General features: G+C 41.4%; 1 protein-coding gene across 3 annotated transcripts in view; it reads right to left on the bottom strand.

The window, feature by feature from the left end:
• WDFY2 (WD repeat and FYVE domain containing 2) overlaps nt 1–15,949 on the bottom strand; it is a 183,287-nt gene that overhangs the window by 82,270 nt on the left and 85,068 nt on the right. For all 3 annotated transcript variants that reach the window (XM_027116392.1, XM_027116393.1, XM_027116394.1), the window contains exon 3: nt 11,554–11,627. In XM_027116392.1, the coding sequence (XP_026972193.1) occupies nt 11,554–11,627 (74 nt within the window). The remainder of the gene's footprint in view (nt 1–11,553; nt 11,628–15,949) is intronic.

Below are 15,949 nucleotides of genomic sequence, written 5' to 3'. Positions count from 1 at the left end.
GAGACTCCCAGGTGGGAGGAATGCCAAGTAAGCAGCTGGAGTGTGAGTTCAGGCTCCAGAGGACAGAATGGGCCAGAGCCTTGAAAGCTGTCAGTGTAGGATAATTACAGGAGAAGATCACCAACAAAGAGTACGCAGCACAAGGTAGAACCCCAGAGAGCATCAGCATCTAAGGCTCTGCGAGAGAAGGAAGAGCCGGTGGGAAAGTCTGGAGAGAGCTCAGGGTTCACAGCGCCCCACTAATTAACCAGCCACCACTCAACAAACAGCAGGCACCCTTCTAGGTCCTTTCTCTCCCATCCACGACAGATAAGCTTCGGGAGGAAGAACCTGCCCTGTTGTTTTGACCGCTCTCAAATAGAGCAAACCAGTTGGCCCTGAGTGATTGCAGCCAATGGAAAAGCTGTGCTGTTTGTTCTATGTGGGAATACAGTTAGCAGTCTTTTTGCAACTGTGTAAATTGCTTCAGTGAGCTTATGGTCTAATACTGATGTTTTCTTCCTACACCAAATGAGTATTTATAAAAATGTAACATTTGCTGGTAACTGAGAGCAGAGTCATCCTCCCTCTCTAAGGAGGCGAAACTGGAGATGAGTTGATTGTGGCGCCTACTACATTCAAGATGTGGTGCTGGAGGAGCGGTAAATAAATGGGGAGGGGCATCCCCTTTGGAAACAAAAACCCCTCTGGGTTACCACCGCCCTGAGTCAGCAGCATCCAACCACAGTGAAATTAAGAAACACAAGCCCAGCAGTGAACACCAGCACTGCACCCCAGGGACCAGGGCATACCTAATGCTACTCCCCTCTCTGCTACCATAAGCTTCTAGCCGGCAAGGGGGTAGCCTGCTTCCAAGGCTCTCAGATTAAAGAGTAGGTGTAGTAACACCAGGTGGTGGCAATCCAGCAACCGTAGGGGCTATAAAAGAATAACTGCTTCCTTCACACATGTTGGCTCTAGTGAGTTCTCAAGCTTTATTGCAAAGGAATAAATGTCAGATGGTTCTTTTAATTTCTTTAAAAAAATTTTTGTTTTAACATCTTTATTGGAGTATAACTGCTTTACAATGGTGTGTTAGTTTCTGCTGTATAACAAAGTGAATCAGCAATACGTATACATACATCCCCATATCTCCTCCCTCTTGCGTCTCCCTCCCACACTCCCTATCCCACCCCTCTAGGTGGTTACAAAGCACCGAGCTGATCTCCCTGTGCTATGCGGCTGCTTCCCACTAGCTATCTGTTTTACATTTGGTAGTGTATATATGTCAGTGCCACTCTCTCACTTCGTCCTAGCTTACCCTCTCCCCTCCCCGTGTCCTCAAGTCCATTCTCTACATCTGCGTCTTTATTCCTGTCCTGTCCCTAGGTCCTTCAGAACCATTTTTTTTTTAGATTCCATACATATGTGTTAGCATACAGTATTTGTTTCTCTCTTTCTGACTTCACTCTGTAGGACAGTCTCTAGGTCCATCCACCTCACTACAAATGCTGCAGTCAAGGTACTCTGGGAGGAATGCCTTAGAGGTAATTGACATGGAAATGCCACCTCAGCCCCTCTGGGCTCTGAACCTTGCCATCTACAAAACAGTGACATGAGAACCGTGGTCGGGCTCTATAGTCTGTATAAGAGATTAACTCAAAATAAAAACTAGCAAAATATGTGTGCACAGAGAGAATATTATTCTCACACGTCTAGATGGAAATGGTTAATAAAAGATTTGTGATACAAGACTGATTCCTAGTGTTGAAAGAATACTTGCAGGACCATAGATAGCTCTCTGGACATTCTGGCCTATAAAATTCAGATTCCCAAATGAACAGAAAGTGGTAGAGCTCTCGATGGCTGGTAACCCACTGGGGTTAGTCAGTCCACTGGAGGACTCCAGTCAGTCCACTGGAGGAAGGGTGACTCTTGTGATGAAAAATTTGCTAATCCTCTCCAATCTTTAGGGTCCTCTCAAAGCGCAACCTTTTCCTGAGGGTGATGAATGATAATAACTTGGATAATAAACTTTTTTTGCAGAAAAAAATAGTATTTGATAGCCCATGTTTTACAAATCAGTGGTGAACTACTGTAATGATGTAGCAAAGATGGAAGACGGAACCAGAAATAAGTTGAAGCATCCTAAGGAGTGTTCCATCACTAAGACATTTCCTCCCCTGGTAATGGGCCTGCGAAAGCCACGTGACAGAGATTTGAACCAAAGCTTCCTAGTTCCTGCCAACGGAAGATGCTGCTGCTCCTGGTGACAATAATGTTGCTAAGAAGCTAATGTTGATGGGGCACTTGACGCATACCGGCACTGTCCTAAGAGCTTTACGTGTATGTCATACAATCCTCATCACAACCCTGTAAAATGGATACAATTATTATCCCTATTTTACAGTAAGGAAACTGGGGCACAGAGAGTAAAGCAACTAGCCCAGGGTGACACAACTTGTGGGTACACAACTGCGATCTGACTTTAGCAGTCTGATTTCAGACTTAACCTCTTACATGTTGTCTTAACCTCTATGTATTGTCAACCTGATAGACTATATCTATTCATTCACTCACTCATTAATTCATTCTATAAATATATGCAGAGCACTTCTAATTCATGGGCACTGCATTGGATGCTAGGAATGTAAGAGAGTCAAGCGGACATAGCTGCCGCCCTGAAGAGCTTATGCTGGATACATGCAATAATCAAATAATCACACGAAAGACATAAAATACAAACTATGACAACTGCTACAGAGGAGGGGCGCTCAATGCTATGAACACTTATAATCTGGGGACACGAACTGCTGGAAGAGCAGGGAAGACGTCCCCAAGGAAAGGAAAAGTAAACTGAGATCCGGAGGATGAGAGTTAAGTAGGCGAAGAGAAAGGAAGCACACTCCAGGCACAGGCCCTGGGAACGGAGGGAACAAGGTGGGCATAAGGAACTGCGAGTGGCAGCTAAGACTGGAACTCAGGGAGGAAGGGCACTGCAGAAAGCGCGGCTGTGGAGGACAGGGCCAGACCCAGCAGGGTCACATAGGCCATGGGAAGAATTCTGGCCTGTGTGCTAAGAGCAAAGGGAAGCCTGAGAGAGGTCTGGCAGAGGATATGTCGAGATAAAATGTGTATTCTGAAAAGATCCTTCTATAGCTCCAATATGGAAAACAGAGTGGAAGAGGCAGCGCAGATGTGGGATGACCAGTGAAGGGGGCGGGGTCCAAGGAGACAACGGAGCAGGATAATGACGATGGTGGTGGTGGTGATGGTGACGATAACGATGATGATGATGAAGAGAGAGGGGAGCTGAGAGGTATTTAGGGGGCAAAAATCCATAAATAATGGACTGGACAGAGTGGAGGGTAAAGGAGGAAAGTAACTCCAAAGAGCCCTGGCTCGTGCCACAGGATGGTCAGTGGTTATAGTCACGTAAACAGGGGACACTGAGAAAGACCAGGTGAGGAAAAGACCAGGGGAGGAAAAGGAGTCTGATTTTAGACCTGATGAATTTGAGGCTTTTCTGAGACATTCAACAGAAAATATTAAGAAGGAAATTGGAATTACAGAGAAAAGGTCTGGACAAAGCTTAAAAGTTGAGAGTTATGATCACATGGGCAGCAAATGCAGCCATGACACTGGCGAGGCTGCCCAAAGAGAGGAGAAGCGGGGGCCTAGGAGGGCAAATGTTGAGAAACTCCAACACTGAACCAAAGCTGGTCCGAGGACATCCTGTGATGGAAACAGAGGCAAAACAGCCAGGGAACAGGAGGAAAGCCAGCAGAGTACTGTGTTGTGGATAGACATGAAGAGTGTATTTCAGGAAGAAACAGCAGAGCTAAGTGCTGCTGGGAGGTCAAACATGATGAGGACCTAAACATGTCAGTTGTACAGATGCATGTGGAGAGCTTTTATAATCACAGCCAGAGCTGTTTGGACAGATTGATGGGACTGGAGGCCAGATGGCAGTGGTTTCAGTAAAGAGGGGAAGGAGGAAATGTAGACAGCAACTACAAACAAGTCTTTGGAGGGCTTCCCTGGTGGCGCAGTGGTTGAGAGCCCGCCTGCCGATGCAGGGGACACGGGTTCGTGCCCCGGTCCGGGAAGATCCCACATGCCGCGGAGCGGCTGGGCCCGTGAGCCATGGCCGCTGAGCCTGCGTGTCCGGAGCCTGTGTTCCGCAACGGGAGAGGCCACAGCAGTGAGAGGCCCGCGTACCGCAAAAAAAAAAAAAAAGACAAGTCTTTGGAGATGTTTGATAATGAGAGAAGAGAGAGAGACTACTGGGTGAACAGGGAAGAGAGTTGTTCTTAATAAGCAACATTTGTTTTTAAGAAAAAGAAATTTGAGTGTGTTTAAAAGCCAATGGGAAGGATCCAGGGGGAGGGAGAGATTATTAAGGAATAAGACAAAGGGAAAGTAACTTGGAACATAATACGCTCATCGATTCCTAGCCATTGCCTTTCTGAACCATAGATACACTGCTTGATGTGGCCAAGATAAGAAGATGACCACCAAAAGAATCTAAAAAAGAAAAGAGTGGATATATGTATATGTATAACTGATTCACTTTGCTGTACACCTGAAACTAACACAACATTGTAAATCAACTATACTCCAATAAAAAGAAGATGACCACCTTCTAAAATAGTAATACAGGGAGTTCCCTGGTGGTCCAGTGATTAGGACTCAGAGCTTTCACTGCTGTGGCCCAGGTTCAATCCCTGGTCGGGGAACTAAGATCCCGCAAGCTGCGTGGCATGGCTAAAAAATTTTTTTAAATAAATAAAATAGTAATACAATGACCCTAATGAGGCCATCCTTTGTGGAAGATACCTCCTGTAGATATTGTATAAACGATTTCAATCTACCACACACTCTACAGGAACTCCTTAGCACCCAGTTTAAAATATAGGGCAATCTGGGTGTTCCTACCAGTATTCATGCTACAGAATCGGTCTAAAAGGGCGATCAAGAGGTTCTTCAAAAATTCATAATTGTAATGGAGGTGCCACAAAATAACTGGCGGCCAAAGAAAGCCCTTGGCATATGCATTCAGTACTACTTGACCAGGTTTTTAGATAACATTCAGGTACTGAACAAAAGACGACAGGGCTACCTATACAATGCCACAATTGGAAGAGACAGGCTTGTCCTTGAGAGGTTCTAAGAAGATTGGTGACCCACACAAATACTGAAGGGACAATAACTCCCATGATCGCAGTAAGTGTTTTCTTTGACAAAACCACCTTCAATGAATTATACTGTATGAATAAACAGTAAGCAACTGGCATGTTGCACTCAGGGATTCTTGTTCTGCTAAGCAGAAAAAAAGATATATATATATATGTAGATATTTAATATTGACATATAAATATTTATACATATTTAAGTTTACTATAACTTATTAGCACAAGCTCAGAAGAGAATGGCCACCTAACAGTCTATAAAAGGAACTCCCCACACTAGAAAGCCCAGGGCCACAGATTGATGAAATGACTCAGAAATGATGGTCTTTTGTGGTAGAAACCATGGAAGAATGAGAAAATCATAAGCTAGTGTAAGTACTGAGATTATGGAAGAGTTTAAAAGGAAGCCCTACAGATTCCAGGTCCACATTTCTCTGAACACAGGGCCTCTTGAAACTGTCTTCAAATCCAGCCTCCGTTGACTTCATGATTAGGCTACTTTTCACGTATGGTACCACATTAGAAATCCTGGGAGGCAGGGCAATTCCAGAAGCAACATCAATTCTTCTCTAAGTACAAAACCTGAAATGTGCCATGATGGTTGACAAACAGGAGCCAGTCAGCTATAGCACTGTTGTCTCCGAGCCGATCAAGGTGAAGGTTTTAACAGGACTTTCCCTCCAGCAGGAGTGGTCCGACTGTACAGTCAGCTTGGGTACAGCTGAAGTGCTTTATTCATAAGTTACTTCTCTTCACTGCAGAACGTGACCTCACCATTTGGGTTCAGTCCCTGTAGGCTCATTATAACCCACAGCAATAAACAACCAAAACACCTTGTTACATTAAAGGCTCAAATTCTTTAAAAAATATTTTTTTTAGCAATGGCCAGATGCATGGAATAACACAAGCTTCCAATTCATTAGTGACCATCCTAGGGCAATTCCTTGCAACTCGGTTGTCCTAGTTGTGTGAAGAAATCAGCCTGGTGTGATAAGAAAATCTGTCCAGTGATCAAGGAAGTCCTAGTTCTGCCATCACTATCTTGACATGTGACCTACCTAATATATGTCACTTAATCTAGGGGAAGGTGGCATTAGATAGAAGAATTAAGGTCTCCCTTTCAATTTTAATCTTATCCTATCTCTCCCCTCTTTTAATATCTTTAGGTACCTCTTCCCAAAGGCATCATTTTACACATTCACAAAATGGTTTCCTAATCAATTGGTAGGACACTGTTAGGGAAATTCTGTAGATACAATATTATTACCAGTTGTACTGAGTTGAATAGTGTCCTCCCAAAATTCATGTCCACATGGAACCTCAGAATATGACTTTATTTGGAACTAAGGTCTCCGCAGATGTAATTAGTTAAAATGAGATCATACTGGATTAGGGTGAGTCCTTCAACCAGTGATTTATAAGAAGGCCATGTGAAGACAAAGAGACACAGAGAGGAAGCCAATGTGAAGATGTGGGCAGGGACCAGAGTGACACACCTACAAGGAAAGGAACTCCAAGGGTTTCCATCAGTCCCACAAACATTCAGGAAAACATAACGTTTCTACTTAGGTTTTTTAGTTGCTTTCTTCGTGTATCTATGTTATTAATTTCAGGAAGCAGCGTATGGACATCAAATTCTTCTACACGCCCAAACCGGTCATTTAAACACACGATGCACTCTGTAAATGCACACAATAACACTCAACTGTTGAGAGTAATTTTATCCTGCTGGTTAAGTGCCCAACTTTGGTTGTAGCATCTTGATGATGGGAACTGAAATGCCTTCTCTCCTTCCTTTAACAGAACTTTTACAAAACATCTATAGTGGTCCAGGACACAACACTGAAGCATACATGGTCTCTGCCTTCATGTAGTTGACAGTCTAGTGAAGGAGACAGACCCATAAACAAATGAGGCAACAGGAAGGATGGAAAGCCTTTAACAGAGGCAGCAGTGGCTCCTGGCCAGCAGCATGGGGTGAGAAGAAAGCCCAGGCTTCAAGGCACACAGAGTCCCTAGCTTTGCTGAGAGCTGCTTCCTGGCTAAGTGAGCTGGAGAAGCTTGTGAACTCTCTAGGCCTTAGTCTCCTTATCTGAAAAATGTGAGTAATACCACCTACATCATAGAATTACTGTGAAGCTGGAATGAGGGGAGGTATGTAAAGCAGAGTGCCTGGTACATAGTAGATGCTCAATAAAGGTTTATTCTCTTTCCTCTTTCATTCCCTTGAATAAACTATATGAACTCTAAGAATATAATAACCACAAGAACTACCAAAACAGTAACAACAAAGCCATACACGGTCAATATCATTTATTTTTATACAATAACCTCTATCCTGAGTGCTAACCATTATACACAGCAATTCTTTCCTCTCATCCCAATCAAACTTCCCATAACACATGTATGAGACCAATCTACAAAGAACAGAGATTTTATCATTTTGGGGTCTTGTTTGAAAAATCTTCAGTGACTATGCATTTATCTTGGCAAGATTTTAATAAAAATTTTGGCACCCTAAGAGTTGTGATGCAGAAGAAAAAATATATTTATAAAGATGAGTATCATTTTTTTTCCCCATGCCATTCATTTTGCCTGAAATACCTTTCCTTCCTATCTTTAGCTAATCAAATCCTAGCTCACAACCAGTCTCCATGGAGCTGCCCCAGACCATTCTCTCCTACTCTTATCTGACCTCATTGCCTTGCCAACATCATGCTCACTGGGGTGCTGCCTACTTTTGCTGTTATTTTTTTTACTATGTGTTAGGTATTTCCTAACTTCATTTTTCATTTTGCCCCAACTGAATAAGTTCTTTGAGACCAGGAGCCACATGTTAGAATTGAGCATAATCTTCTTCACACAGTTGATATTTATATATTTGTTGGTTGGCTAGAATATATGAGTCATTATGACAGAAAACTCTGAAGTCCTGCTTCAGTATGAATAGCAGTTAGCACAATCTGACTTCTGTCAACATTGAAACAGAAGGCATTTCTGAAAACTCAGACTCAGGATGAATTAAATTATTGGCATACCTTCTTCCCCCCTATGGAAGTTAATTCCATTGTGAAAAACATTTTGAATAGCAAAAGAACTGTACCAATAAACTGTTTCAGAATTTAAGCAGGTACTAATTACAACCAGCTATATTAATAATAATAGTATTTATACTTTAGTCAACAACTTATTTAACAAATTATTCACTGAGTCCCTAATATGCACAAGGTACCACACTAAGATCCACTGAAAGAGGAGATGAATAAAAGACTGGCCAGTTCCTTAATACTCAACTATTTAATGGAGGAGACAGACTTGAAAACTTTTTACAAAACAGGTTAAATAAGCAATGTGATATAACTAACCTATTGAGTACTGTGTGTGATTAATTTTAATTTTACTTGGGAGGTCTCAGGACCCACCTGTCGAAAGGAAGGAAGGAAGGAAGGAAAAGAGAGAGAGAGAGAGAGAGAGAGAGAGAATGAAAAGATAACATGTGAACAAGACCTTGAGAGATAATCGGGACTGTAGACCAAGATGGCAGAAGTGGGTTCTGGGCTACACGATCAGAAATAACAAAGGTTATAGACATGAAAATATACCACCTTCATTTTTGCTTCTCTCAGTAGGTGATCTAACTTGCTACTTCGTGAGAAAAATAAAAGGTCATTCCTCCCTTACATCTCAATACTGTCTCTTTCTTTCCCTACCTTAAAAATTGAAAGTCTCCCCATTCTTTCCCAAAGCTAAATTCTTGAAATGGTTCTGGACCCTCTGCTCATCTACTATCATATCTTGTTCTAGCACTCACCCTCTCTCTCTCCACTTCCTTCTGTGGCCAAACTTCTGAAAGAGTGGTCTGCATTTGTTACCTCTACTTCATCTTCAATACAGTACTCAGTTACACAAGGTTAACTGCCTCTTAAATCTCTTTTATTCAGTAAAATAAAGTGAAATAAGGATTTACTTTCCAATTTCCTCCTTTCTGTGTTTCAAAATAAGTTAACCAATAGTATTTCTTCCAAAATGTATGTGCTATATTCAAGGAACAGAAAACTTACAGTCTCTGGAAAGGATTTCTCACGTCCAGAAAGTAAACTATTAAACAGCTGAGATTCTGTATAAGCATTTTCAGTAAAGAACCGGTTATTTTTGTAGTGATCAATGAGAATTCTGAACCTTAAACACCCTGTTCTTTCACTGTATCGTTCCCTAACACAGAGCTCTTTACAATTCTTCAGATGAGAATAGGTAGGTTATACAACTCATCTTCTTCAGCAACGTAGAAGAAATACTTTTAAGGAAATTATTTCATACAAGCCAGGTCCTTAATCTTTTTTAGAAGATCGGGTAAGGTAAGATTTGGTATCTCAACACCGAGCTGACACACCTGGAGAATCCGGTTCCTGATTTAAGTCCTGATTCTCTGGCAGTTTCATTTACTAAAGGAATAATGGCTAACACAGCCTCTCTTCTTATTTACAATAAAAGCCAGAACTCTCCATAACTTAGCTCGCTCTCAACTTGCCTTCAAAGCCAAATGTATCGGTACCCACTAACCCCTTATACTGATTTCAAAAATACAAAGAATCAAAATCAATAAAAAAAAAAAAAAAAAAAAATACAAAGAATCACCTATATGCTATACACACATAAGGCTTTTCGCGGACAGTGAGTGTTACACATACTAGTGCACGAACTGCTGGGCAATAAATGGATCTCAGCTTATTTTTTCAGATTTTCCTTTGTGGCGAAACTTCAACTCATTGAACAATCCAGTTATCTCCCCTTATCTTTTAAAAACAAGTTTATCGTACGTACACCCCACTTAATAAAAATGGCTCTCCTTAAAGAAGACAAAGGTCTGTATCGTGATCTTCTCTTCCGTCCTCCTAGGGCGCAGGTTTTACAGATCTACAATGCATTAGATCTTATAGGACTTCCATAAATATTTGTCGATGGACTGATTTGTATGTAACAATATTGTTAAAAATTTCCATAAAGATCACCAGACAAGTGTTTTGACTAAAGATCAAATAGCAAATGTCAGGCCCACCTCTTCAGACCCCTCAGGGGGGTTGGGTAAAGACTAGAAGTGGAGACCCACATTCCATGTGTCTAAATACGTAAAAGTTATAAATCAAGTTAAACTATTAAATAAGGTCTCTTCCTCCAATCTTGACAAATATACCTTCAACCACCTGGAGGCACAGGTACAAAGTTAGAATTTTTAGACCTCTTGAAGTTCCACACCATAGTGTGGTGACACGGGAGGGCCAGCCCACACCCCCTTTCCCATTCCCAGCTCTATCAACACCTTGAGGGACCTTGCCCACACGTGCGGACACCTACTCACCTCAAACCATTGCCGCTGGGGCACCCTTCAGGCTAAGGGTACATTTATTAGTTTTATCCTCCTCTGGATGGACCCAGGGAAAAGGCCCATGCAGGCCCTAAAAGCAGGCCCTAAGCTGTCTGGGAGCAGGAAATTCCAGAGCCAGGTACCCAGAGCATGGGGGTGGGTGGAGTGAGGGCTTAGGCTGGGCACATGCCCCTGGCCCCTCAGATCCCTCATCCTGTGGGGAGGCGTGGCCGGAGGAGGGTCCTCTAATTCCTAGGTCCCAAAGCAGGGTCTCTAAAGGCAATACTGGACAATATACCAAAATGGAGAATTTACCAGATCAGCTGTCTTACTAGTTAATATACTAGTTGAAAATTAATATGCAAAAACATGATTAAGTAGTAAAACCTGAAATTCCAGTCTCTGATCACTTCAGTTCCTTCAAGATCTATAACCGAAGGGTCTACTATTTATCTGGATCTACCCGACAGACTAAATCTAGATTCTCTGCTTTCTTAACAAATTTGTACAAATTGACAGAATTCTATTCACCTACTAGAGGGCGTTAAGAAGACAGCAAAGAGCAGAAAGAGGAAGGAGGACAACGTCAAGTATCAAAGACGAGATCAGACACGCAGGTCCAAGAGAGCCATTTCCCTTGTGTTCTGTCACTTGCGTGGGGAATCGTGTGACACCACGATTAACCATCTGATCAAAGTCACTAGTATCACAGCTTGCTCTCGCCAACCCGCAGATCATGTAGTTCACTCTGTGGCCGCCTGGTAATGCCCCTACTATTCTAGCTGCTGTGAACGTGTAAGCCAAGCTGAATCTCGTCAGCATTTAAGCTGAGACTGATGATAGCTCTCCCTGCACCTCGCCAGAATTTGCTGCACTGCAATTTCCACTTAACTTAGCAAGAAAATTAATTTGTTAATTTGAAAAAAAAAAACTAATAAATAATTCTCATCACAATACACACATACATACTCCACAGGAAGGGAAGTATTTCAACTGAAAATCTTATTTATGTGTACTTACTGAGATTGTACCATTGTCTAGACCTATGGACAGTCTTCTTGTTTCCGGGTTAAAAGACATGCATGAACATGGAGCTGAAAGAAATGAACATGTTGATGAAATTAACAAAACGATGATTCTCATGGATTCAGGAGTGACTAGCTCAAAGTGTATGACTATTTTTTTCCCACAATTTCCTGACAAACAGTTCATTTAACTCCCACTCACCAAAAAATAAAAACAGTAATTTTACAACTAACCCCTAGTTTCTCAGTTATCCTTTTAATGAATATAACAAATAAGATATTCTCAAACTGGACAAGTTCCAAGGGGCGTGGTCTTGGCTGTTCTGTATCAAGTCTAAATTTGCTTTGACTAGATTAACAATATTTTGTGCTGCATAAGCCTTCTGTCACCAATCTATCTCTTCCAAGCAAACCCTATCTTTAATGGAAATAACCAATTTTTTCTGAACTAAGGAAACGAAAGAAAGCTCTTATTACCCCCTCGCCCCCCACCCCACCAAGTACAGAAATCTATTTTTTAATTCAGAACTGATTTGGGGCACGTGAACTAACAGAAGTCTTTTACTCTCAGTACTCAAGGCATATGCTGGAGGCTGCCAACTGGAAAAAGAAGGAGGCTTTGCCTCAATCTAAAAGAGAACTAACTCAACACAGGGCCAGGCTCCAGAGGAAAGAAATCAGGTGAGTCAGTTCACCCAGTCCTGGACAGGGTCTCCCAGTTCTGCAGCACTGACTTCCTGAGTACCACCAAGCCTGAGTAAACGAAACGTGCTTGGAAGCCACGAGGGGCCAAGTCAGCTTCCGGTTACCAGCCTTCTCTGTCTGTGCTTGTTCATCAGAATGGGGGCCTTTTGACAACTTATTCTATACTGAAATAGTGTTCTAAAGGCCTCAACATAACTTTTAAATTTCTCCGCACATCTTCACGGTAGCGCTGTAGGTCATGAACTACCCATCATCAAAATCATAATCGGCATCAAATGTTTTTATTCTTACTTTTCAGTTATGATTAGATGTCTTACCCAAGGTCACACAGGAAAAAAAAGCTGGAGGAGGTTCAAAGACATAATTCAAACACACAGTCCTATATTCAAATACCCAACTTAGGTTATCTTTAAACTATAAAAGAACTTCAAGTTCTACTAACAGAGCCACTTGATAAACACATCACTTGGTAACATTTTTTTGATTCTCTATAAAAGGCCACTGAACAACCACAACTACAAAATCTTCTAAACTGCATAAAGTACTTTTTTCTAATTTTCAAACACGATATATTTAGAAAATAGAAATACGTAAAAAATAATCGCCCCCCCACTGCAAACTTCCACCAGTACAGCAGAATATCTGCTTCTGGTTTAGCCACAAATTTAAACTAGATTCCCAAAAGAACACTGCTGGAAAAAAAGCAATCCAACGATATTTAATGCACTACCCTAAGAAAGCCAGTCTTACTTGCCTTTGGCCTATAAACTATGTTGGCAAAATCTCTACACAGATGCTAAGACACCAGGTCTCATAATCCCATAACGTGTGCAGGATTAAAATTTAATGATTTCATGGAAAACTACCATGTTAGCAGAAAAAAGCAAAAGAAAAAAATACACTGATTACAGTACTACATAAAGTACATACACACATAAAAATATACCTGGAAAAACTAAACACAGTTCTTGTGTTTGAGATTATTCCTATAACATTGTCTTCAGTTGTTATTTTGCTACGCCTGTTAAAAATTTTAAATATCTAACAATTTATTAAGATATAAGCGTGAGTGTATGAAGCAAAACTTGACTGCAGCCCAAATGGCTACACATAGTCGAGAAAAATCTTATCACTTAGCTGACTGCCTGGCCACATAAAAGTATTTGCTATATGATTTACTCCAAAATTCCTAACTGGTTATATAATAATTAGAAAACCCACTGATCTTTGAATGTGATTTAAAAGACTTTTTTACAATACTGCACAGGCTACCCTTAAATCATCATTGCTATTTCTTTATTCCTTATTTTTCCCCCATTTACTAAATTTCTTGTTATTCTTCAACAAAAATTTAGAATGCTTACTATGTTCAAGACATGTGATGCAATGATATATAAGGTACTATAGCTGCCATCAGGAATTTATAGATTGTGACACCAACTATATATAGGACCTATAATATAAAATTTGTCCCCAATGTCACCTCCTTAGTCCACATCACTTTATACTGATAGTAAGAAACGCTACCAGAATTCAAAAGGAAAGACTTTTCCTATAAAGGACCATAAACAAAAGAAGTTTTAACAGAAATTCTGTTGTTGCAGAACCCGTATGCTTGAACCCAGATGGTTATAGACAGGGGATTGCCAGAGACAGACACCATTACCTCCCAGGTGCCCCCAAAGGTACAAACATGCCTTCAAAGAGGCATTATGGTAAAACACCAAGCAACCCTGCGTGTGTGTGTGCGTGCGTGCGTGCGTGCGTGTGTGTAAAGACTTTTGGTAGGTGAGTCTTATGATGGTCCTCAAACCATTTCCCAACTGTGACATTCCCATAGGAAGAGGCCTTGCATTGGTTACCCAAAGGCCCCGCAAGGCCAAGGAGGAAAGAAATGAATTGAAAGAAATACTAATGCCCACATTTGTTGTTACAGTAAATGTCTTTCCTTTGGGATGTTGGGGGAGTAGAAAAATTGACACAGAGATCCTTCTAACTTCAACTCACTGGAAATTAATGAAAAAAGCAACCTCTGAAAGACCAGTGCTATGGCCCACACAAAATAAGCGCCTATCCATCCATGCAAGAAAGTATCAAAGGGCAAAACTGTCTGGCAAAGCATAATAAGACACAGTAAAGTAATGGTAATTATGACCAAATGGTAACGGGAATCCTTTGGAAGGAAGAATAAGGTAGGAAACAAACAAAATATGATTTAAACACAATATTTATAGCCAGGTTGCAAAGATGTGATGTTTCCCAAAGAAGAATTCAGCTTTAAATGCTATAACGCTAATAATTAGTTAGTTGAAGAAATAATTGGGTGTCTCTGATGGCTAAAATTTCAGGTCAGAGATGAACTTGGCTGAGACGCTGTTCTATCCTCCCACCTTAAAACTGCATTCTCCACAAGCCGAGCACAGTGGCCAACCAGGACTACAAAATTACAATGCAGCTCCCCTCTACGGACTCCTCTATCAAAACTGCATCCCAAAACTCTAGATGAAATACATTTCATCTAGAAATGAGAGAAGAATTCTCATTTTCCAAGCTATCTGATCGAGATTTGCCATCTCCGTTCTGTCTCAGACTGATGACAATCAAAAGACGTGTACTTGGCAAAATTTTAGGAAGCAAGATCATGAAAAGTACAAATACGATAGGAAAGAAATTTGTAGGGGTCTGTGGGTAATGGGAAGTAATATTCTCTTATACTAGTGTCAGGACTTTAGACCTTGATGGCCTGTCAAAATATTATCTTTAAAATTAAACACTTTTGAGCTTCCCTGGTGGCGCAGTGGTTGAGAGTCCGCCTGCCGATGCAGGGGACACGGGTTCGTGCCCCGGTCCGGGAAGATCCCACATGCCGCGGAGCAGCTGGGCCCGTGAGCCATGGCCGCTGGGCCTGCGCGTCCGGAGCCTGTGCTCCGCAACGGGAGAGGCCACAACAGTGAGAGGCTCGCATACCGCAAAAAATAAAAAAATAAAATAATAATAAAATTAAACACTTTCATAATACTGTTTCTTAAAAATGAAATATTTCTAGTTTAAGGCAGGTTTTCAGCTTAAAATTTAGGGAGGGTGAAAATAAAGAGAAACACCAGTCTGGATGATTATATTAATGACTATATAATTTGAAGGGAGAAAAGCTCAGGATATGAGCCGTAGGCAAAAATGAGCTCCTGAAACCAACATCAACTTCAACAGAGCAATAATTAAGTGGATTAGAGAGAAACTGGCTACTTGTATTTCTAACACTTTTTTTTTTTTTTTTTTTTGTGGTACGCGGGCCTCTCACTGTTGTGGCCTCTCCCGTTGTGAGCACAGGCTCTGGATGCACAGGCTCAGCGGCCATGGCTCGCGGGCCCAGCCGCTCCGCGGCATGTGGGATCTTCCCAGACGGGGGCACGAACCCGTGTCCCCTGCATCGGCAGGCGGACTCTCAACCACTGCGCCACCAAGGAAGCCCATATTTCTAACACTTTTATCCCACGGGCAATCTAAGAAAAAATATTGCTCTTGCTTTCTTAAAAAATGTAAATTGAGAGGAGGCATTCTCAAAATACTTCTATTTGGGGGAAAGTTTCCCAATTTCTATTATTTATACCTATAATTCTTTCATTTTATGACTAATTTATTTCCTGTCCTTTGCTGATCAGTTGAACTTTACTCAAATAAACACATGT

This window comes from Aethalodelphis obliquidens, unplaced genomic scaffold (genome assembly GCF_003676395.1).
Source record: "Aethalodelphis obliquidens isolate GAN/ISIS:26980383/991018 unplaced genomic scaffold, ASM367639v1 scaffold16, whole genome shotgun sequence".
In the NCBI taxonomy this organism is placed as follows: Eukaryota; Metazoa; Chordata; class Mammalia; order Artiodactyla; family Delphinidae; genus Aethalodelphis; species Aethalodelphis obliquidens.
This window is presented reverse-complemented; position numbering and strand designations above follow the sequence as displayed.